The sequence below is a fragment of the Mirounga angustirostris genome, unplaced genomic scaffold, assembly GCF_029215605.1.
Source record: "Mirounga angustirostris isolate CCGP_5_RB_7025 unplaced genomic scaffold, mMirAng1.0.hap1 SCAF_7, whole genome shotgun sequence".
NCBI classification, from domain to species: domain Eukaryota; kingdom Metazoa; phylum Chordata; class Mammalia; order Carnivora; family Phocidae; genus Mirounga; species Mirounga angustirostris.
Genome location: NW_026991715.1, coordinates 105322810 through 105347764, shown reverse-complemented (window position 1 = coordinate 105347764; position 24955 = coordinate 105322810). Strand labels below are relative to the sequence as shown.

At 38.8% G+C, this 24955-nt stretch overlaps 1 protein-coding gene across 6 annotated transcripts in view; it reads right to left on the bottom strand.

Annotated features, from left to right (window-relative positions):
* The window catches only part of EBF1 (EBF transcription factor 1), a 397553-nt gene that overhangs the window by 65083 nt on the left and 307515 nt on the right, over positions 1-24955 (bottom strand). For all 6 annotated transcript variants that reach the window (XM_045901995.3, XM_045902000.3, XM_045902007.3 and 3 more), the window contains one exon: positions 15483-15609. In XM_045901995.3, coding sequence (XP_045757951.1) covers positions 15483-15609 — 127 coding nt within the window. The remainder of the gene's footprint in view (positions 1-15482; positions 15610-24955) is intronic.

Below are 24955 nucleotides of genomic sequence, written 5' to 3'. Positions count from 1 at the left end.
CATGTACTTAATAATTCAATAAACTATTCTAAGTGGTATAGAATAAAAGGGAAGCACTTCATTCTGATAGGTTAAACGGTATCAGGATATAGGGACTCAATTCCTTATAGCATTGCAGGGCACGAGTTACACTCAAATCTCCATTTACATACATGTTATTTAATTCGGGCAATTATGAAGTCCTGAAACTGCTCTTCCATTACAACCTGAGCCCATGCAAGGATTCACACCATGAATGCATCATATATAAGTATATGAAAAAGTATTCTGAGGAGAAGAAAGCAGTGGGAACAACTTTAATTGAATACTTATATTAGTGGATTAAATTAGGTCTGTTTTTAAATGAGCCACCCTTAATTAGCTGTACTTAAGAAAGTGGAATTAATATATTTTACATTTTACTCTACTCATTACATTTAGCAGCAATGGACATCTGGCCCGTTTTTGCTTTTCACCAACAGTTGAGTGTCTTTTTAGGAAGGCCTGAAGAAAAATCTATTTGGATCCTAACAGAAGCCCCAAGCAAAGGTTTAGAGCAGAATGCCCTTATACAAGCTGGCCTTTTTTTTTTAATGAACTAGGGTATGCTATTGATACAGTGATACCCTCCTCACTGATTACTGCAGGACACATCTGACAACAATTCATGCATTCATCCATTCATTCATTGTCAGCCAGCCAGGCAGCAAAAAGTAACCAAAACTCCTCACTGTGCCAGGCGCACAGCAGAGATCTCTTTCCAAGAAGGTTTTAATCTTGTCTCTGATTGCTACCATCTTGCAAATCTCTCTCTCTCATTGAGCCTCATGATGATGATTTTGCCTCGCAACCCACTAAGCAGATCACTAAATGTGACAAAGCCCAGCACATCTTATCGCTTCAAGGACCTTAGGGAACTGAGATTTAAAGTCAAAATGGGAGGTTCCACAGATGCCCTGTGGCTAGAAGTGAACATTCCCATAAATTCCCATAGACAGTAGAGTGTGGCAGTGGACAATGCATTCAGGTGGACCCCACCAAGTCCCTCCCTGATCTAGACCTTGGAAAAATGACCCTCTAGTCCCAATGAGGTCTCCCAACAGCTTTCCGGTGTCTGACAGATGTTTCAGTTAACACTGGGCTGTCACAAAAAGAAAGGCTGAAGAAAATGCCCTTAAATTGCATGACTCCACTTTGCCAATGGTGGAAGTGGCACTTAACTCTTCTGTGAGACTTTGATATACTTGGAGGTGGAGAAAAGCTCTTTCTTCTTTTGTCAACAGAAAGACGAGGATGTAAACAAACAGATCAGAACAATGATGTCTGTGACACTTAAAAAAAAAAAACTGATCATATATTGGACACCCAAGGAATTAAACACACTCTACTATCTACCTTTTTCTTGGGAGTGTACTCAAAGGTTAATGACCTTAAAGAATTCAAAAAGAGCCTGCCATATGACCATGGTGATGTTTGTTGAATGATTTTCACATATATTCAAAACTGGGATGCCTTTAAATATTTGCAAATATGGAAGGCAACTCACAAAATAATTAGTAAGTCCATTTTACGTGATTTGTTCTGGTTATATATGCAACTCAATCATGTGTTGGTTTGGGAAAGGTTCTTCCTTCTTCAGAGCCTCAGCTGCCTCCTCTACAAAATCAGAAAATTGGCCCAGGCTATTTCCGAGGGCCTTTCCATCTCTAAAATTCAGACTTACAGGAATCTGTTCTCTCAGATATGTTTTTGGTAAGATCTACCACTAATTGAGCACTTACTAGATGCCATGCACTGTGCTAAGCTTTTCATATGCATTATCTATTTGAATCCTCACAGCAATCCTATGAGATATAATCCCTATTTCACAATGCAGAAATGGAGTCTCAGATTGGTTAAGAAACTAGCTAGAAATCGACTGAGCCAGGATTCAAACTGGGATCTGTCTTGATTCCTGAGATCTAGAGTCATACAGTTTCTTTACAACTAAATGAGCCTAAGGGAAATGTACACAGGGTGGAGATAAGCTCTCGGTTGACAGGCCAAAGAAAAGGACACTGGTATAAAGATCTACTACCAGCTGACTGACTTTAGCTAAGTCTTTTCAACTCTGTAAGCCTAGTTTTCCTCATCTATGAAGAAGCCAACAACTTGGGTTAACTAGGTCATCTTTAAGGCTCACATACCATAAATCTATGGCCAGTTTCTCAGTCATTCCTTCATAGGTTCTTCCATTCATTTATTTGACTAATATTTATTGAGCTTTCCCACTCTGTGCTAGGTACAGTACTAGGCACTGGAATACAGTGGTGAACAAGACAGACAAGGATCCTGCCTTCATGGAGTTTATATTCTAGTGAGAGACACAGACTATACACAAGTAAACAAAGAAATGATCATATTAGCTGATGGTAAGTGCTACATATAAAACGCATGTAATTAACTTGTCATTGCTAAAAAGGCAGCCTAAAATTCTAGAAGCCCCCAATCTAATTAGTGAATTATGTCCCTAGAAAGCTAAAAAAAGAAAGAAAAAATAGAGTAAAAGTAGTATGAGTCCATTTTGTAGATACAAAAATATGAGATACCATATAGTATAACCAATCATTTGGAGTAATATAAATCTGATATCAGATCCATCACCAGGTGACCTAAATGACTTTAAATATACCACTTCACCTCTCTCTAAACCTCAATTTTCACAGTAATAATGAAGCTAAAAATATCTGTCCTTCCTACCTCACAGGTTAACAAAAAAAGAACTGAATGGAAAAGGCTTGGTCAACTGTAAAAACTGCACTGAAGTTAAATTGACTTAATGACACAGACCTAAGACAAAGCTGAGGCATGCAGGGCTCAGTAACCAAGCCTGTACTTTGGCCCTGACATATAACTTTCTGACAAGTCACATAATTTTATAGCTTTGATGCTAATAATTTTATAAATTTAATTTTCAACTTTTAGATGATACTCCTATATCTTCTGAGTTAGCCAGTGCAAATGTTTCATTTTTCTAGTCTTGAAGAAACTGGAGAAATACAGACCTATAACCTTGTTCAGAACCAATCCTCCAGAGACACTTTTCTCCACCTAAACCTCCCAATAACCTCAAATGGGCAGCTGGGTCTCAGTGAATGTTTTAAAAATCAGTTAACACTAAAAGGAAACAATATACATATGAAGAATCACTGGGAAGGCCTTATTCTTTGCAGATATTTACATGTGAATATATTTTTGGCATTAAACAAAGATCTAAGTTAACTTCACATTAACTGGGCAGTGGGACTTCTGGACCCAAACCAGGAGGCTGATCCCAGGTGGCTCTGCCCAGCAGGTCAGGTCTCCCACCCAAGATGTAAAGAAGTGAACCATAGTTAACATTAACAAGAAAAAGATGAACATTTACATTTGGAGGCTGAAGAACAGAGGACACAAGAAGTCTGCTCTTCTGTTGTGGTTTCTGCCTTCAATTTAGGGAGTCCCAGTTTCTGTCTACCTCCTCACCACTGAGAAGTTTGGGCAGAGATTCTTCAACCTGACATGAATGGGATGGTTTCCACCTGCACATTCAGAACCTTTAATAATAGGAGGTCCACCTAAAAGTGTGAGCATACTTTATCCAAATCAGAAATACTATGTGGTTTGGTATCCGATTTGTACCAAGGATCACCCATGACATATGACCCACCAACAGGAAAGTGGTGAAATAGATGGAGAGAATACTCCTCTCAAAAAATAGTTCCCTTGGGATGGACTTCAGTAATTTTAAAGTCTCTCTTATGATAAGGTTCTTTTCCAATTATGTTATTTTAAACTAAGTGCTGCTTGGGGCATGAAACAACCATAAGCGATGGCAGTTTCGGGATGGGTATAGAGGTCACCTAAAGAAGTTAGTCAAAACAAAAAGGAGAAATAGAAAATTAGCATAAATTCGGTAATTTTGCTAGCAGATTGGCCTTTCAGTATGGCAAATATTCCTCAAAACAAGCCCTTTAAGGATCAGTTTTTAAAACGTAGCTGAAAGTGGTTATCTTTGGAGATTTAAATGATTTTAATATAGCAAACAGTTACTTATGGCTTAGGATAAAATTTCCAGTGAAAGCATGATGTGCAGATTTAAAAAGAGCTGTGTCTCAAACAACTTAGAGTAGAATATGATGGGATTTAAAATGACTCTGGTTTTGATAAAAACAAACAAAAATGCTGATGTCAAAGTTTAAAGTATAAACCTCAAAGTGGAAAAAGTTATATTTGTAAATGCTGTAAATTATGTGTGATTTTAAATACGCATGTATAAATAAATTAATGTGTGAAATATTGTAAGTAGACATTTGATAATTCATTAGTATCTACAAATATATACAGTTCACTTATTCCTAAAACTGAAAAACTTTTTGTTAGGAAAATGGGGGAATGCCTTACATTCAAGATCATGTTCTACTCTGGCATATATAATGTTAAAAGTCCTATGAAAGAAAAGATGTGGCTATCCAACAACAGGGGACTGACTAAATTATGATGCAGCCACAAAATGGACTATTATATACCTGATAAAATGCACTTAGGAAGAATTGGAATTAGCAGAGGAAATGTTTACTTTACCATTTAAATTAAAAGAAGGATGCAAAATTATATAAACATGTTGTGATTCACTCTGGTAAAAATTCACAAGAGTAACAAAAAAAATATTAGAAGACTAAAAAATATTAATGATTGTTTCTGACGGATGGGATAATGGATCTCTTCATACTTTCTGTGTTTTTAAAATTTTCTGTATGAGTGTGCATTATATTCATAATGATAGGACTTGTTTAAAATATGGAAGGCTTCCTCTCTCTCTCTCTCTCTCTCTAAAAAAAAAGGGGGGTGGGCTCCTGGGTGGCTCAGTCAGTTGAACCTCCAACTCTGGATTTTGGCTCAGGTCATGATCTCAGGGTCATGAGATTGAACCCCATGTGGGGCTCGGGGCTCAAGAGGGAGTCTGCTTGGGATTTTCTCTCTCCCTCTCCCTAGGCCCCTCCTCCCCTCTCTCTCTCTCTCAAAAAAATTAATTAATTAATTAATTAATTAATTAAATAAAATCATATCTATATATATACACACACATACATACACACATATATATAGCTTCGATTCCTGTCAGACCTCACATGTCCTAGAAATACCCACTGTCTCCCAACACCAACAATCAAATTTGAGGGAATCACAAAATTCCAAAAATGAATGAGCTAAAGTAGCACCCCAGGAGGTTTACCACTTTGCAGGCTCTGGTTTCCCTCAACCACGGTGCAAATCCTGGCTCCTCCTTTTATCAGCTACATTACCCTGGGGAAGTCACTTTACCTCATTAAGTTTTCTTATAAAATGGGCTAATAATAGAGCCAGCCTCATACAGATTGTCAGGGCGGGGGTGGAATGTTTTACATTTCAGTAACACAAAGAGGAAGAAGATTGAAAGAGAAGACAGTGTAAAAAAAAAAAAAAGTGTGGAAAAGGAGGGGATGATAAGACAAAACAGAAGAAAGGTTGTCAGAAGCCCACTGGGGTGGAAAACCAGCAGAGAGAAGAGAGAAAAGAAGAGTTCAAAACTCTAGCAGGGAATGTTGCTATCCTGGGGAGGGGGGTTGCAGGGAGGGACCTAAACTTCCTACCTAATTGTTTTAATTTTGGACTTGATTCATTTTCAGAAATGTTAAGCCTCTTACATGAGTTCCCATTTTTAGTATGGAAAGTATGGAACTGCTTCACATGGCAAGGGGAAAAATTTATGGAACTCATCGACCCCCAGCATGGTTCAAGTTGAAAACAAACAGCTCTACATTCTGTAGCTGAATGTGCATTTGGGACCTGGAACCAACCTCTGAGACATCAGGCCGTCTGAGATGTGAGGCCCTTGGAGCATGTGCACTCACTTATGTGGGGTTGGTTGATGAGTCCCAACCAAAGTGTACCCCAAGGAATGTGGGTATAGGACTACTGATCTGTGCTGGAGGCTTTCAGGAACAAAAGGAGACCACCAGAACACAAATTCAAGGTACCTATGCTACAGCAAGATGAGATTATGGAATAAGATTCCACCAAGATTCTACTAAGACGTGGAATGATTATTAAAGACTAAAAATTGTTTTAAATTTATAACACCTATTGTTTCTTACATATGTTTCCTACATATTGCTAAGTGAAAAAACAAATCACACAATATGATGTGAGGTCTCACCCTATTTTGGTAATGAGGCAAATACATGCATACGAAGAAGAAAGACATATGCCATTAAAAATATTAACAGCTAACATTTATTGAGTGTTTAATGGTTTAAAAACTGGTAGAAATGGCAGCAATTTTAATATTATTTTAATAATTTTTCAATTGATACTTTTGAAATTATCTGAAATCAGTATGTACTACATTGCAACAAAGAAAAACAAGTTTTAGCGCTCTAGTGGGTGCCACGTCACTTAGTTAACAATGAACAGAAAGACTAGCATCCACACCATGGCAAACATGCACCAAAAAAAAAAAAAAAAAAGAAAGAAAGAAAATAACCCTCCACCAAACATTTGGAGTAAACCTTAGAAAAGGAGAAAAAGGGGGCACCTGGTGGCTCAGTCAGTTAAGCGTCTGCCTTCAGCTCGGGTCATGATCCCAGCATCCTGGGATCGAGCCCCATATCGGGGCTCTGTGCTCAGCAGGGAGCCTGCCTCTCCCTCTCCCTCTGCCTGTCTGCCTACTTGTGATCTCTCTCTCTGTGTGTCAAATAAATAAATAAAATCTTAAAAAAAAAAATTAGTTACCCACTCTACCCCCCAGGATATTAGAGAAAGTTTCAACATACATAGTTAAAAAACTGAAGGGTTAATTTATCGTGATGCTGGATAAAAACAAAAACAAAAGCCTTGAAGACCTCCAAATAGTTTATTGGCTTTGAAAACCAAATCAAACTAAATAGATTAGAGGTTCAAGACTTTATAGTGTTGCATTATGTTGGCAAGAATACATATAAAGCTCAGTTCCTACCTTTATTGTTAATAGCTTTCTAATCCTCCACCAGAAATTTATAGTTTGGAAATGGCAACACATCTTAAAGATTAAAGCCATGTGACAAATAGTTCATGTCCCTTAATAACCAAATACATGCCTAAGATTGGGGAAGCTTATCTGCCTTTTCCTTCTATATGGTTTCATTGGTAGGAAATACTTTATATCCCTATTACATGAATGATGAATGGGACCGTTGGTTATGGTCTGTTATTTGCCTGGCTGTAGTCAATATGTTTTCTTTGGACAGGGATTTCTGTGATTTATCTCTCTCCCGGCCTTATCACTTATTAACTCTGGGTAGACAGGAAAAAGCCAAGGTTGTATATAAGGCCCAGTGGCCATTTAGACCTCTAATGTCAGTGAAAATATCCTTTTTAATGATCCTGTTACACTAGCTACTCAAGTCCTGATTACACTCCACTCCAAATAGGAAATAAAGGTCATATTTCTTGGAAAGTATGTACATAAAATATGCAAAATAATATGCTTCCTTCAGACCAGCTTTATTCTTTGCAGAAACGGCTTTCATTTTATAGATGTCACAGAAGTACAATGGGTACTTTTAGTGATTCTTGTTGCTGTTGTCCCCGTTATGGCACCAAGAGTGTTTAACTTTACAAACGCCAGAGGGTTCGGGATCACCAATCACATCAACATATCAGGAGCAATCACATTTTGTGAAAAAACTCCCTTCAGCTGAGGAGAAGAGGCTTGAGATTTGCCCTTTGGATCGCAAAAGCAAAAAGAATAAATATTCTCTCTGCCTTGAATTCTTTTCTTTGTGTGTAAATGGCTCATTTGGAGTAATATTCAAGACATGTGGACAGGAGCAGCCTGTTAATTTTTCTTTCTTCTTGAATCTTTTCCAATTAGGACACCGCTAAGGCAGAACTGCTAGTCAAGTGTTCATTACACAGCCCTCTCTCAGCTGAATCCTAAGTGAAAACAATCTGATGGAAGAGAAAACACACTCTTGCCTTCCTTTCCTGATTCTTCCTGAGTTTGCTTAGGCCTGTCTTCCTAACAATTAACATACGGGTAGAACATTACCCTTGACAGAACATTTTCATGCCCATTCTTTCTTTCACTGACACTCACAAGACCCTGGGGATGCTCAGAGGAAGAATGGCCCCTTCATCCATTAGGCTGAAGAAGCCAAAGGCCTGGTAGCCTTAAGTCCTCTCTCTCCCTCACCCCTCTGTCCAACCCAGCTCCAGGTCCTGTCTATTTCCTCTTCAATACCTCTTGAATTCTGTCACTTCATTCCATCTCCACCCATTACCACCTGAATCAAAGCCACCAAATCTCTCTCCCAGACCACTGCAATGACCTCCTAACTGGTCTTCCAATATCCATGCTGGGTTTCAATGTGCCAGCCAGCCAGAGATTTTTGCTTTTGTTTTTTTCCCAGATGCAAATCTAGTCACGTCCATTGTCCTTTCTGACACTTCAAAGACTGCCCATTGCTCTTAAGATGACAACTAAACTCCTCCCCATGGCTTATAAGACTTCACACAAACTTGTCCCTGCTCACTTCTCCAGTGTTCTTTGTCACCATTCACCTCTCTCTTAATTTTGCAGCCTTGCTAGAATTTTTCCAGCCTTCCAAGATGCCACATTTGCTCCCATTCAATGCCTTTTTACACAGCCTCTATGCTGGAACACTCATTCTCTTTCTCTAACCCCACCCTTCTCCCACCCTCCACCTATTGCCAGGCTAACTCTTAATCATCCTTCAAACCTCAGCTCATCATTTCCTGAGGAAAAATATCTCTAACAGACTGGTTGGGGTACCTTTTTTTTATATGCTTTTTGGAACTCAGTTCCTATCTTTTTGGACACTCACCAAATTTGAAACAGTAAACTTATAAACATTTACATTCCCTTGTAGACCATAAGATCAATGAGAACAGGGACCATGTCTTGTTTTGCTCAATGCTGTTTTAGAATATTGCCCAAAATGGTTTAGAACATTGTCTAGAATGGAACAGGAAATCCACAAATATTTATAAGCCAAATGAATGAACAGAAGGAAGTACTAGTAATTAGAACCCAGACCTTTTGATTCCTATTCTACTGACTAGAAAGAAACAATTTCTTTAATCATGATGAAAGCTGACACATATTTAACACCAACCAAAATTTGCTCTAATGATTTTTGAAAATATTCTTATTATCTGCTTCTCTCTCTTTGAGTTTGCTTTTAGGGAGCACTCACACTGTACCACGTACAATCAGCACTGCATTACCTATATTGATCCATTTATTTCTTAGACATAGGTAGGTACTATTAAAATATTCCCATTTTACATGCGAGAAAATGAAGAATTTTTATGATACAGATCCAACCCATATTTTTTTTAACAGAAACCCCACTACTATGTTCTCCTGTGTGTAAAACTTCAAGTGAAAGGGGATAGATTCTTAATTAACAGCTCTTATTTACATTCCATGTCATCCAGAGCACAAAAATCAATGAGGACCCATTGATCCTGGGCAATGTGTCAATCAATTATTAGAGAACATCTATTGCAAGTAAGATACTGAGTCAAGTTGCTTCAACACCGTGTACAAAATAATATAAGATCAGGGAAGGATAACTCTTTCCTTATAGAGCATGTGGACTTTTTGTGATTTGCATATTTAAGAATAGAACAAGAGATCTGAAGGCATAAGGAAGTGAATAATAAGTGAATGGCCTAAGCACATGCAACAAAAGAGATCCAAGGATATAAACTCTTCTAGTCAATCAAGATGAGCCATAGGGAACATCAAAGTCACCTAGTGCAATTGGCTCATTTTACATTGAAGAAACTAGAATGTAGACCATGGAAGCAATGTGTCCCACAACTCACAGCCAGTTAGCAGCAGAGCTGGGGCTACCAGGCTTCCTTGTTCTCAGCCCAGTGCTCTGCCCACTATACTAAAGTGGCTAGAAAACACGTCAGAGGGGAAACAGAGTTTGAGCCTGATCTTACAGGGGAATTACCATGTCCAGAATTGCTAAATATGAAGTGAGCTTGCGGCCTAATGAGGAGACTGGCTTGAGTGAAGCGGACTGCACAGGAAGCCGTGAAGTTAGCCAAGCATAGGGGTTGGGCCATATCTCATATACAGTGGGCAAAAGGGGAAGCTTTCTATGCAGGGTAATGTTATGACTGTGGCTTTTCAGAAGCCTAACCTGACAATTAATTAGTATAAGAAGAGGCTGACAAACATGAGATTCATTAGTACGAACTCTTTACTTTGCCTTACAACTGATGACTTTGTTTATCCCCATGGTGGCAGCCCTCTTTGTGGAGGAGGTTTTCAAGAACTAGAAACAGAGGTTTCTGGTCTTGAAACTTTTGAACCTGGAATTGAATTATAACCCAAACACCTTTGTTGAAGAGGCTGGTGATGGACTGCACCCATGTTACTATGGCCTCCAGAGGAAGGGCTGAAATTTGAATGGAAACAAGAAGACACGTGTGTGTTTTTCCTGAAAAATCAGCACCAGAGAACTTTATAAATCAGGCCTGCCTTATTAAAATATTTATTGTTTGAGGCTATTCCTGAGAAAGTATTTATTACATCAAAATAGTTATATCAGTATTTATAAATCTCTTTTTCTTGCTACCTTATTCATACTTCACTCTTTTTATTTGCAGTTGATTGGTGTTACTTGTTTCTTTTATTTATGGATGTCTACAATTTTCTTACTAAAAATCCTACAGGACATTTCTTAGACCTCTAGGAAATGATGGTGAAGATAAACAATACACGTAGAATATTTACATCATGGTAGGGACTCAGCAACGAATGAATGAATTAATGAATAATAATAATGGCCATCATTTATTAATGGAAACCACTAGTATCTGGCTGGTGCTCATACTAGCTCATAAAAAGTGCTTTACATATATTTCCCTGATACTGAAAAAACCCCAGCAAGGGATTATTCCCTTGTAAAGAATAGGCAACTGTGGTTCAGAGCCATCACATGATGTCCCCAAAATAACCTCCATAGTAAGTGGAAGAGCTGAGCATTCCATCTACACCCATCACCTCTTGAGCCCAAGCCCTTAATCATTAGGTCATATTGTCTCCTTGGGAGTGAGAGAGGAAAGAATGGGAGGAGAAAAGAAAAGGAGGTGGGGGGATGAAGGAAGAAAAAGGGAAGAAGGAGAAAACAAAAGGAAAGTGAGAAAAAAAGGAAAACTTGAAAGACATGGTACATGTCATCAAGTCCCACAGAGCACATTCAGCCAAGGTGGCCCCTCCTACATGCAAAGTTGTTTTAGGCATGAGGTACATACAGGAAGTATTTCCAGGAAGAATTTTCGTTTCAAAGTTAATTCTGAGACTAACAGAAATTTGAGTTAGTTCTTCCCCAAGGGCAGGAAATTTGGTGAAAAATCCTTAGAACAGCGGAACCTGGTGATAGAATGATCTGAGAAGTGGCCTAACCACAGTCTGAACTGTGATGTGATCATTCACTGGGGCCTTCACCAGCTTGAGGGCGGGCAGGCATCCACAGCTCTCCGTGCACACCTGAGCTAGTCAGACACCATCCTGGTGGCTTACTCTCCCAGTCACAGTCTCTCCAAAGGTAGCAACCTTTCCAGTGGAGGAAGAACTGCCATGATGTAAAACTGGATTTGGCCACTTCTTATCAGGGAAACCAATTCTAGAACTTTGAAGAAGCATCTAAAGCCTCCTTAGAGTCCTTTATCAGCTCCCAAGGTTACTTAAAGCTTAGTGGGAGAGATCACAATTCTAAAAGATCCACCTCACCTAAAGATGTGACAACTGCAGGAAAACAAGCTGGGAGACGAACAAAGGTATTGGGGAGACCTCTTTCTATGGCACTGGGAGTTTATGGTGGATTTACTTCCTGTAGGACTGACGGATCAGACACCAGGAGAGGGGTTTGAAAACAGTCCTGTCATTAGAAAGGGGTTTTGCTGCCTTCTGTCAGGAAACATTATTTAAAATTTAAAGTCAACTTTGCCCCCGAATTTACATAAAAATAACTGGACACAAGAAATAAGATCTGGGAAGTACTATTTGTTCTGATCAAGTTGGGATTCACTTTGCTCCCTTACTGATTGGGCAAACACAGAGACGTGCACATCTGGCGGCTGAGAATGCCTCCTGTGTCCCTGATCTGAAGAATCGATGATGGAGAGCAGCGTTCCCACTCCTTACAAGTGGAGCCAGCTTGGAGGCAATCTGTGTTTAGTCAAATTCTTTCCGCCCTCCCCAAAAAGTCTGCCTTTATTTGCATAGATTAGGCCATGCTGTTCCTGTCTCAGTTTTTTTTTTTTAAACAATTATGGATTTTTAGAGACTTCTACATATACACACCCAAACTCCCTCACACACTCAGAAAACTGCAACAGTGCTTAAGTTGGGGCTGTGAGTTTTCAGTCCCTGGATATTTCCCTTTTTTTTTTTTTAAGGGAAAAATTCCAAGTGACATTCCACTAAGAAACAGGAGGTTGGCTCAGCCTGTCCGGAAAATCAAGCTTCATATCCTGAAATGCTATGGAAGTTAAAGAAAATGAAGTGGGAGCTTCTGTGGGCAGACAGAAAAGGATGACTGCCCATTTATGACGACCTGAGTGGTTGTTTGGATATGGGTATTAAAGAGGGCACGTACTGAATGGAGCACTGGGTGTTATACTACGCAAACAATGAATCATGGAACACTACATCAAAAACTAATGATGTAATGCATGGTGATTAGCATAACATAATAAAATATATATATATAAATATATATATATATTTATATATATATATATATAAAGAAAGAAAGAACAGAAAGGTTTTATGACCCATCTCTGCCTTGGTTGGTAAGTGGTGAGAAGCATAGAGGTAAACTGAGTAAATCAGAAGCACCAGCCATGAACAAGTGACCCTGGGTAGGGGCATTTAATGCTAATCAAGAGGCCATGTGTAGTTCACCAATTAACAGAGATTCCCCTTTGTTAGAAATGATGTAATGTCACAGCAAGCTAATAGCCAACTCTATCAGTGGAGAAGTTTCTGTGCTCATTTCTTCAAAATTGTATTTCTCCAACACGGAGAGAAGTTAAACTCTCTCCTAAAATACTTGAAAGACTACGTCTTCTTGTCTATTTCCCACAGTTTAAGGCAAGATCAGAAGAAGCATTTTTTCAGACTTTAAATTTCCTGCACACGTACACACGTGCATGCACACCCAGGATTTCTCTCTCTTAACCCTAACTACTTTGCTAGACTTGCAAATCTGTCGCTTTTATCTTTGATCCTAATTCCTGTATGATACAGGTTTTCCAAGATGTGATTTCTTAAATTGATGGCAATTTTTCTTAATGGTTAAAAAAATTCCAATCATAATGGGTCCCTAGCTATTTTCTTTTGAGAACTTAAGTAATTTAGTGGGGATGATTTTTTTTTTTAACTTTTATGGCCAGGTGGCTCAAGGGGATATTTTGTTGAACACTGATTAAAAATAATTTCTTCTAAATGAGACCTGACCACAAAATGGAACCATTAATGGGCAGGGATGTTGTCACCAAAGCGGAATCATGCCTGATTACCTCTTGTACCTCCCACCACACAAGCATTTTCTTCTTTTTCTTTTTCTTCTCCTTTTTCTTGTTCTTAATAGCAGAGTAAATAAGCAGCCAGCAAGGCCTAAATGTTTTTGGCCAAAAACAGAGTCCAAACTCCTCAGAGAAAACATTTGGCCTCTGTGGTTTTGTAATATGTTCCAGAACACCGAGTTCAGTGAGGAACATTGTGAAAAACTCCCATCCATCGGAATGATGGTGGGGAATGTTACAGTATCAGAAGTTTCAATTGGTCCTTTTCCTGCAGGCCCATAATGAGGCTTGTAAAAAAAAAAAAAATAGTGCTATGTGGAAGTTCTCATGGGAAAAATGAATGGCAAGAAATCCTAGCTTTAAAAGAAACAGCTAATCTGCTAGTTTGATTGTTCTTCAAAACTTACGCTGAACCAATGAGCCTAATTAAAAACACTTGGCCTACTTCTATAAAGCATCATAGCTTTCTCTATGCTTCGTTTGTATACACCACAAAACTCCAGATAGACTATTATTTTTTCAAGTGCTCACTAACAAAGTGCTGACTTTGTTGGGATGGCTGAGCTAATTTCTTGAACTCAGTGTGAAACCTTAGCTAAACAAAATTGTGGTAATTTTCCTTAATTTGTAAAAGTGATTGGAGTGCAAACAAAATTTTCCTCTTGGGTCAATCCTATAATTTTCAATTAACTAAAACTAATCGTCAGGCAGGCACCAAACCTGCATTTTGTTTAAAGGGCTGGGAGGCATTTCCAAGGGTCAGGATGCATTAATTGTTTTTATAATTTTGAGAGAGAAGGAGAGAGAGAGAGAGAGAAATTGAGACTAACAAGTATGGTTGGTTTTGTTCCTAGTTTTAAAATACAAAAGGAAAGATGCTTTGAGTTAAAATGTCACAGCAAAATAAAACTTGTCCCTTTAATTGTATGGTTATAATTAGGATATGTTAACAGAGTTATCTCTTCACTGCTCTAGGTGAAAGCAACATATGCTCTATACTGAGTCAGGCCTGTGGTCCTCTACTGATTGAAGAAGGAAACGTGGGACAGTTTCCTGGAGACAGCTACCTAGGGATGACAGGTAGTAAAGCAGAGGGCCAAGAATGTCACTATTCCCAGTGCAGTCCATGGACCAAGATCATCAGCCTCCCCTGGGAGCTTGTTAGAGAGGCAGAGTCTCAGGTCCTACCCAGAGCTACTGAATCAGAATCTGAATTATAAAAAGATCCGTGGGGGTTTGGCTAGCACATTACAATCTGAGGATCTCCTAAACTACTAAAGTACACATTGGACACTTAGGCTGTGTATGTCCTTGCATTTCCACAGGGAACCTGCCTGGTTCTCTCCATCTGAGGGGTGGTCAATTCACCTTCACTCTGCAACTCTAGTTTCTTGCCGCAAGGCAGGTCCGTATGCCAAGGCTGTTTGGGGAGGGCAAAATGCACTTTACGGGAGAAGAAAGTACCAACCCAGAATGAAATAGGAAACTACCAATTTTCTAGCTATGACCAGGCTAGAAGAAAGTTGTACTTTTCATTAAAGCACATCCGTACTCCATAAAGCAAATAAACCCCAACGCAGAGGGCTTAACATCCAGAGAGACTCTGAATTGTCTAGCACTCCTTCCCCCTTTCCTTATTTCTCAGGCTGCTTCTTTAAGTATCCAACCAATTTTTTCTACTGATCCTCTCATTCAACACGGACACCCAGATGAATTATTAAAATAATGATGATAATAATAATAGCAAGACATTTGGTCATACATACAGTGAAATGGACCAAGCAAGAGGGTCCTAGAAATTAGATTTTAAAATAAAATGCACACGTGAACATACAAGATAAAGTAAAACCCCCACAAGGCCAAGGTCCATCATCTGCAGTGGTTCTTACCTGTGTAAATGAATCTTCCCGGTGTCCCTTTGCAGAACTGTTTCGATTTGTAGGACAATGTGACTTCTACAACACCAGGGATGTGCCGAGGAGGGGTCTGCACACGGATGGCATGAGGAGTAATCAGCTGGGGAAGACATTGGGGAGGAAACTGTCACCGCGATATGTAAAGGACTCATTTCACAGCCTTCCCATCAACTCTCGATAAACACAGCTTTAAGACACGTAATTAACCTGTTAGTGTTTACATACTATCTTGATGGAACCTGTATCAAAGACACTGACAACAATATTTACAAGGGCTCCGAGCACAGTCGCAACAACTTTATCTGAGTTTCCCCACACAGCAGGCACTCTGCTTCCTGGTTTGAAAAGTGAACCTGGCCTAACGGAGTGATTCATCTACTACAGGATATCCTTTGGAAAATCTCCGTTTGAGGCAGACACCAAATCAGAGCTGAGCTCTACCATGCCTTTCCAGAAGTTGGTGGGCCTGGCGTTTGAACTGAGCCCTTGAACATGTGGAAAACACAGAAGTAGGAAATCAGTGGGCCAAGGCACTCTGATTAGCTGCAGAGCACATGTATGAAATACCCCTAAAGACCATTTGGTGCATTAACTACCAGAGGCACAATCAAAGAGCTTTAAAGGGGAAACCAAAGAAACTGCCTCCCTGGAATAGCTTAGAGATCTGGCAGAATTAAGGACTGTCCATAAAAGGGAAATGGAAGGTTGGGGAGGGGGCTGCAGAATGATCACTGGTCCATTATGCAATGCCACGTGCACAATGAGAAAGTTCGTTTCTGAACCCTGTTGGCAATCAGATTACACTGAGAAGCAGAATTTATTTTTTATTACTCTTATCTTTGTTTATATAACTGAAATGTTATTAATGGTCGTAAAACCGGCATTATCTGGTTCTTTGAAAAATCCAGCCCTGGTATTTGACTGGTTGACCTCTGATGGTGTTGGATTCTACACGTTCTCTCTCTACAGTATCTGCAATTGCCCACTTCTTGACTCCTATCAGTCATTTACTGCAATATTTGTGGTACTGAGTCAGTATACAATGGATTAGCACTTGGGTTCATACTAACTTATGAGGATAACTTAGAAAAAGTTTTTTGTTTTTTTTTTAATGTGCAAACCAGACCCAATTCCAGTGTTTTGCCCAGAAAATTACAGGTGGCACTATGAAAGAACCACAGGTGACACCGTGAGAATCAAGGTGTCAGCCGTTGGGGCCCACCTGGGTAAACAGTCCTAACACCAAGTCCCAGGGAAAAGAATCTGAGAAAAGTTGCTACTGTGAAAGTCCACAAGTAATTTCTGTCAAATGCTCTTTTTTGAAACATAAAGAAAAGGCCATCTGCATAAAAATTATTTCAACTTAGTAATTAGAAATGCCTAGCCCTTTCTGTACAATGTGTGGAGCCTTAGCTTATTTGCTGGAGACACACGAAAGATATTTCAGTAAGATCATGCATATGTGGAAGCCCCGGAGACTGAGTTCATCTCCATGGCTGAGTGTTTTGGAGGGCTAAAGTTTTAACCAGAAAAGCACACAAAAAGGTATTTACTTAAAATTTTGTCCTTTTCATATTTAATTTCTTCCAAAACCATTGCATTTTTTTCTAAAATAAGCAAAGTATATACACTTTAATTTAGCCTTGATGAATCAAGATCATCATTTGGAATACTCCTTATTATATCTTGCCGTAATATAGAAAAGCCTACTTAGTGACTACTAAGGTATGAAGGACTGTTTTCCCCTGCACTAAATGGCCTTAGATAACTATAATTTTTAAGTTATTTCTATTTTATTCAGTTTCTTGTCTTTTTTTTCCTGGTGTTCTTTACAACTTCTAATCTGCACTTCTAATCTATAAGCACCAAAATCAGGAAATCAAGTTTACTATTATATAGAGAACAGAAGAAGGAAAGAGGCTCTGAAGGGCAGTAAAAGATGATCTTCCAAAATCAAGCGCTGATGTTTAATCTCAACTGATCAAAGTGTTTTTTGCAATGTTGGGAATTAACACTTGGTGAGCACCTAGGAAGTATCTACTACATGGCTGAGGAATTTACATACAGACACTAATTTCATCAAATCAATGACCAAATTATCATTATTGTTATTATTTTCCTTTTTTTCCAGATGTGAAAACACAATCCTATAATTGCTAAGTTGCTTGTACAAAGATAACCCTTGTTAGTGCAAGTTAGAGCAAAACGTGACACCGATGCAGTTCAGAAAATGACTGGGACAAACACTTCCTACCTAATCATAGAGAAGAACTTGTTCATATGGAAACTTTTTAAAGGAAGTAATAAACTCAAATTTTTTAGATCCCAAGATGGGCGTGGGTGGTTTTTTCTATCCCCATTCAATATCCATGTTTCATTTGCTACCTGGTCCTCAGCTGTATTTTTGATGATGGAAGTTGCCATATTGTTAGATTCCAAATAGGTGGTATACTTCTATTTTTAAGAGTTACTTGGGATGCAGAGTTACATTAATTCACAATAACACTTAGGAGAACTTTTAGCCAGTTAGAAAATACTTCACCTGCCCTCCCTTTGAAGGGAAATAAATTTTAAAAGGTGGAAAGATATTAGTAAATAGATGAATAGAAACATCTTCTTACGTATAAGGACTTATTACCAATGAGCTGCTACACCAAGTAACAGAATTCATGGGCTTTCTGAATTTATTATATAGGACTGCAGTGAAACTACTGAGTTAAGAGTGAGGTATTGACATAAAGCAGTAGGCTCAGGAAATTGAAACAGATTTTCATTTACGATTTCACTTTCAATTTTAATCAATCGCCTTAACTAAAGCAGAGATTCCTTCTTGAAATAACTGTCCTTCGCAAATGAGGTAGAATATGAATTATCATTAGAGAATGAATTTGTTGATGTTTTCCTCGCCGTGGATGTTAGTCTGCAAACAGCCTCTGGCATTGACATATGATACTGATGCCTTACAGAGGAAAAACATTTTTTCTAACTTCTATCAATTTGAAAGCATAGGCTTATTTACTAATCATTCAGAGAATCATAGACTTTATTGCTGGAAGGAACTCTAGTAATCATTTAAAACTAACCCTCTCATTTTAACTTCTGAAGACACAAAATTCTAGAAAAATCTACGGGTTTCAAAACTTGACCCAACATGTTAGGGGAAAAACAGGGTCTAAATCTAGAAGTCTAGAACCCAAGACAACCACCACCAGCCCACCACTGTCCCAGGATGGACAATTTCCTACATCGTTCTAACCTGCTTGAACTGAGGTAGCCACTCCAAGAAACAGAACAAGGAAGGGCTCTGGTAAATCTAAAATTTCCAAACTCCCCTTATTGGAATACCATTTTCTCAGTTTTGTTGTAACTGTATATCACCTATTACAATTATGTACTTAATATTTAAAAAAATCAATTACTTTTTTTGTTTAAAATAACTTACTTTTTTTTAACAAGGTATCTTTTTTTTTTTTTAAGATTTTACTTATTTATTTGACAGAGAGAGAGACAGCGGGAGAGGAAACACAAGCAGGGGAGCAGCAGAGGGAGAGGGAGAAGCAGGCTTCCTGTCGAGCAGGGAGCCTGATGCAGGGCTCGATCCCAGGACCCTAGGATCATGACCTGAGCTGAAGGCAGACGCTTAACGACTGAGCCACCCAGGTGCCCCTAAAATAACTTATTTTTAAAGGAAACTTTATATCACTCTCCCAACTGGAAAACTGGTATCCCTGCCAAAATAAGAAGGTAGTAGAGATGGTAATTTAAAGTTAATATGATGTTGTTAAATTCTAACTGAATAATGCTCACAACCTGAAGGCATTTACTGAAAGGGGAAACTAGTGTTAGATGCTACAGACTTATTTGTCCCAACTCAGACTTACTCCCTTAATATTAATCTGGAGATTAAAAGACAAACAAAAAAACACCTTTCTCACTATGTGATTCAGTCCTGCCTGATGTCTGTGTCAAACCCAAAGTTCTCTCCTATACCACCAGAGACACATGCTCCATACTTTGGGAAATGCTGTTCTAAGTGATTAAAGAACAGATTCACTCCGGACTTAACTTCCTTAAATCACAAGCCAAGCCAGCTGAGCTAAATATAAATATTCTTATGAAACTGTAGCATCTGACACTACTTTCTGCCTTGTTGGAAGTCTCTACTTTCCTCACTTCTGTGACACTAATTATAAGACCTAAGACTTGTGTGTCTGATGGTTTACCAAAGCACTTTCACATTCACTATCTTTTAAAACCCATCCTTGCAGGATATGTATTCCAGATGAGAAAAGCTGAGGGTCAAACAAGTTTAACAAATACTGTCTTGAAACACTAGGAAGAAAACCAGTATCTTCTGCTTGTAAATAAGTGTTTTCTAGAGTTCTTCTTTTATTCATTGGTCCTGTTTTCCTCACTTGCCAACTTTTCCTTTCTGCCAACTTATTAACTATTGAAATTTTACAAATTTTGTTCTATATTTTCTTCTCTTTTTACTTGCCTAACATTTCTTGAGTTTACTCATTGGCTCAACCACCTCAGTTAGACTGACTTCCAAATCTACACCTGTAGCTTTGATTTCTTTGACCATGCACCAAATGTTTATTAGCAACAGAGTAACAGAATCTCCCCGAACACATCTAATTGCTGCCTCGATCCCAACATGACCCAAGCTAAATTTATCATCTTACTACTTATAAATGTATTGTTTGCTCCCATGTTCCCGCTCTCAGTTAAGGGAATGCTATCCTTTGAATCACCCAAAATAGGATCATCTTTATTTTTTCTACCTTCAGTTTTTCTTTTAGTCATTTTGATTTTTCCACCACTGACCTCCACTGGCTCTTTGCTTTACCACTTCCTTCTGTTCAGGTTGTTACCATTTCCTACTCTGAGAATTACAATAGTACGATTGCCTTTGAAACGGTCTCTCTCTACTACTTTTTTGCCGGAATTATCTTCTTCAAATACAACCTCATTATGTCGTTGCCTTCAAACCCTCAAGTGCCCCCTTTACATAGAGTATATCATCCAAACTCTTTGGTACAATATTCAGGGAGCCCTAAGGCCTGACAGCCAATCTCCCTTTCTAGTCCTACTTCCCACTTTGCTTTTACCCATTCTGGAGAGTAGGGCACGTGGATACATGAAAACACCACAGCCTTGCCTAACATCTTTGCTTTGTTCATGTCATTCCTTGCCTACACTTTCCCCTACTGATATTCTACTTATTCTTTGAGACAATGTACTTTCTCTTCCAGTAAGTTTTACTTGGTCTTAAAAGTCAGAGTTACCTGCACCTTTGTAAGAACTTATATAATTATGACATGTATTCTGTAACATTTAATATCCTTTTTTGCTCTGTGCTGTAAAGATTTTCCTACACATTTTTCTCTCATTAGACAGTTCCTGAGATCGGTGACAGGGTCTAATTCATATTTGTATCCTCCAAAGTATTTAACTTAATGCTCTATATACAGGATATTTCCAAAATATTTCTGAAATAAATACTTACATAAATTAGGCCAGAATTCTACAAGAGGTTTGACTCCGTTAGGCATAGTGATACCTATCCATAAGAGTTCACTGTTCCTAACCTGATAATATTTAACTGTCATTCCCTAATTAAATTGCTCTTAAAATGAATTATCCAACTGGCTTAGCACTCAGGTCCCTGCATGAGACCACTGCTCAGATTTCATCTAAGTGATAAAAGAGAAGAGGATGTCTAAAGATCTGTGTCTCTTGTGAGAAGGAATAAGAAGAAATAAAAGAAAGAAAAAAGGTTAAGAAAGTAATACTAAGAAAATAGTCCACAAAAAAACAATGCTAAATGTTAACTGTTTGTTTCTGGACAGATGACATGTGATTCATCTTCTCTCTCTCTTTCTCCTTGTGCGTGCGTGTGTGCTTACACAGGAAATAATCACATAAATAATTCTAGAATAAATAAATTTGTACATTCGCAGGTATTACTTTTATTATGAAAAAAATTTTACTAAAGATCAAATGTAGAATAACATCAGTTTTGTGCAATAGGTACTGCATTTGATTATATAAGAATTAGATCTATGTCTGCATGGAAAAAAGACTAAAAGGAAAATCATCAAAGTGTCAAGAATAGTTACCACCAGATTGTAAAGCTATGGGTAATTTTATTTTCCTCTGCATACCCCTTTGAATTTTCTAACTTCTCAACAATAAGAATGCATTAATATTATAATCAGAAGAAATAATTTTTAGGGGTGGCATTCCGATGAAAAGATACACATGGTCTCTGCAAGGCCCAGGAGAGGCTGCCAGCACACCAAGGACATGTGGCAGCAGGGATCACATTCCTTCCAAGCTGCTGGTGTGAGCATTTTCTCTTTTCCAGACTCAGAGCCCAAGAGCAGATGAGTGCTACACCGGCCGGTCAGGTGAGGCACGCTTGTGGTGAGAGATGGAGCACAGACATGGGGGAGGTGGACACGGCCTATGCTCCACCAAAGCACGAGAAACAGGAAAGAGGAGCTCTTCTGTGGATAGACCAGAAAGGGAGGAAGGTGGAGGGTGCAGGGAGGTGGGTGCAAACCTCCAAAAAGGCAGTTTGCAAATTCTGGAAGCCCAGAAGAAGGGTCTGGGAGAGGGTAATTCTCTAAATAGTTTTTATAAAATCCTTTTGCAGGATCAAAAGTGGGATCCGCATGGGAGGTAAAGGAGGGTACCTAGTATTTAAAAATGTTTATGGAAACATGTTGTGGAATCGTGGGGGAAAAGGGCAAGTCTTCAGAATGACTTTCTTCTCTGAGAGCCAGTAGCATTCTAGCTCACACTAAACGGAGGACGGTGGGGACCTTGATGGTGGCTTCTGCAACAGTGGCCTTTTGTTGTCATCTAACTATGTGCCAAATGCTGTGCAAGACTCCTTCAGTGATTTCTGTCCTGCAGCGTTAGGGGCAGGGATGGGCATTAGCTGGCTCGCAGATGTGGAAGATGAGTTTCAGGCAAGTTAAGAAACACGATCAAGCAGTGGCAAGTCTGCCTGACCAAGGGCCACCATTGTACATTGTACTGTCCCTCCCGACTGCTGTTCATGGTTTTTCCATAATTGCTGTCACGTATACTTTCAACCTGTCTCCACTGTTGACAGGATAGAACGAGTCCTCAGCTTCCACACCCTTAAAGGTTCTGGCAGCACAGTAGGCACTCAAAATAGCCTTTTTCATTGTTGAGAAGCTGGCTGAGAATTATTTCTTGGCAAAACAAAAAAGCAATTCCAAGATAAGCCTTTATGTGTGTTTTCTAACCAATGGGACTATATGAAATAAATGCAACTTGAAGTTCCAAGCCACAAAGCCAGAAAAATAACTAGGATTACTAGAAAGCACACTAGTGAGTTTTCCTTGCTAGCCTTAGAATCCTAATATTTTAGCCTTAATCACTCTCCACACACACACAGTCCAAACAAGCAAAGACTTAAAGAGAAGGGGTGAAAAGGAAGGAAATTTCTTTTTGGAGAAATAATTAACATTCAAGACCAGAAAAAGCCTTAAGTGGGCTCTGGTGCAGCTGTCTTTGGGTGTTACCCACCCAAGGATCTGGGTTCTAACATACACTGGCCCCACCACCCATTGTCACTCTCTGTGCCTCAGTTTACTCATCTCGCACTGCACTGGCCTATCTGCTCTGTGGGAGTGCTTATAATAATGTTAAATATGCTTTGTGTTTGGGTAGAGCTTCTCTAGAGGCCCTAAAGCTCTTTCCAGATTAATTTTTTAATTTATGTATTAATAATTCTCACAGCATTCTCCCTCCTCCTCAGTTAGGATAATAATATCCATCTCTTTTGAGATAGGCAGGGGGTGCTGAGTGATGGACGCTCGAAGCAGACATTTAAATAAGAAAACTGTAACATAAATGCATAATTAAAGCTTCAAAACCAAATTGACTAAGGATTTTTAAAGAGACACCACAGTAGTAGTGACCAAACAAGCAAACTTATTTTTCCTCCACCCTGGAACATTCATCTTTCTCTAGTTAAACGTGGTGTTTAAAAAATATTATTTTCAGGAGTTCCTAAAGCAAGTTGAAATATGAAAAGTGTATATTCGTAGCGACTGTACTGGCTAAACCTCCATATTATATCTCTATTTCCCTGAAGTGGATACAACATAAATCAGCGGATGCCATCTCTTCTCCTGAGTCCCTCAGTGCATTCTGGTTGTTCCCTAATCAGAGTTCTCTGGGTTTCGTAACACAGATTCTTTCATTCCCAGGAATTGCCTGTCTCAAAGGCAGTATATGATTTCTCAGAGAACATGAGAGAAAGCCAGTGGAGGCATTTACTGTTTCACAAACATTCTGGTTTCCTTTTGTCCTCTCAAGAAAATAACTTTAGCCCAATGTTTAACAAAATATGTTGGGTCACATGAATTCGCAAAGATAAACTTTATGTATGAATGTCAGAGGAGACTTGAAACTAAAATCTCGGGAGTTGAGTTAAATAAGGGATTTAAGACCTAAGCTTTTGAATGGTCAGGAGTATTCCTTTACACTGCCTGAAATTTCTCTCATATATAGAAAGAGACACAGACACATAGTAGACAGATGTGGATATATTTTCCTATTTATTGTCTGCAACCCCAACTAGAATATAAGCCCTGTGAGGATATGAATTTTGTCTTTCTTGTTTTCAGTTTTTAACAGTGCCTGGGAAGCAGTAGGCACTCAATAAATACTTCTGAACACTGAGTGAATAAATACCGTGACGCTATTAACCACCACTAATAATTTTAGATAAAGAGTCAATAAAGTCACTTGTGAATTGACAAAAAAGAAATTATCAATACCACTCCACCCGAAAAACTTTTTACTAAAAAAAACTGTTCACTTTTACCCCCTCCCCCAAAAAAACTTCAAGCTTCCTGGTATCCTCATTAAGCATTCACAAAAATATACTACCCAATTCTTCTGACCAAGAAACTAACCATGTCCCTAATTCAATGCAGTTACTTGTACAAAACAAAACAGCAACAAGATCATATTTCCAAATAACAGATTTGGGAGAAAAAAGGCTAAAATAAATACATTATACTTCAACTACCTTTGGTTTTGTGGGTTGATTTATTTATTTATTTTTCAGTAATTTATTTTTTAAATAAACTTTCTCTAGCTCTTTCCCAGGATGTAAATCTTGTGCCAACTGGGCCCCATTAAAGACTGGATCCCATCCTGACCATCTGGGAGCTGGAAAAGCACTGGTGAGTTCCTGAGGTCCAGAGTATTCCAGAAGGAGAGGACTGGACACCCATAACACCAGCCCCTGTGGTTTGAAACTGCACAATGAGCTCTTTCTCAAGGTTTGTTTTTCTAAATTCAGTTAAGAAGGAACATCATTCCCTGCTCGGGTCTGGCTTAGACCAGGGTTGCTGCTTATTTGTTTGAAAATTAAAATATAAAAGGAAAAG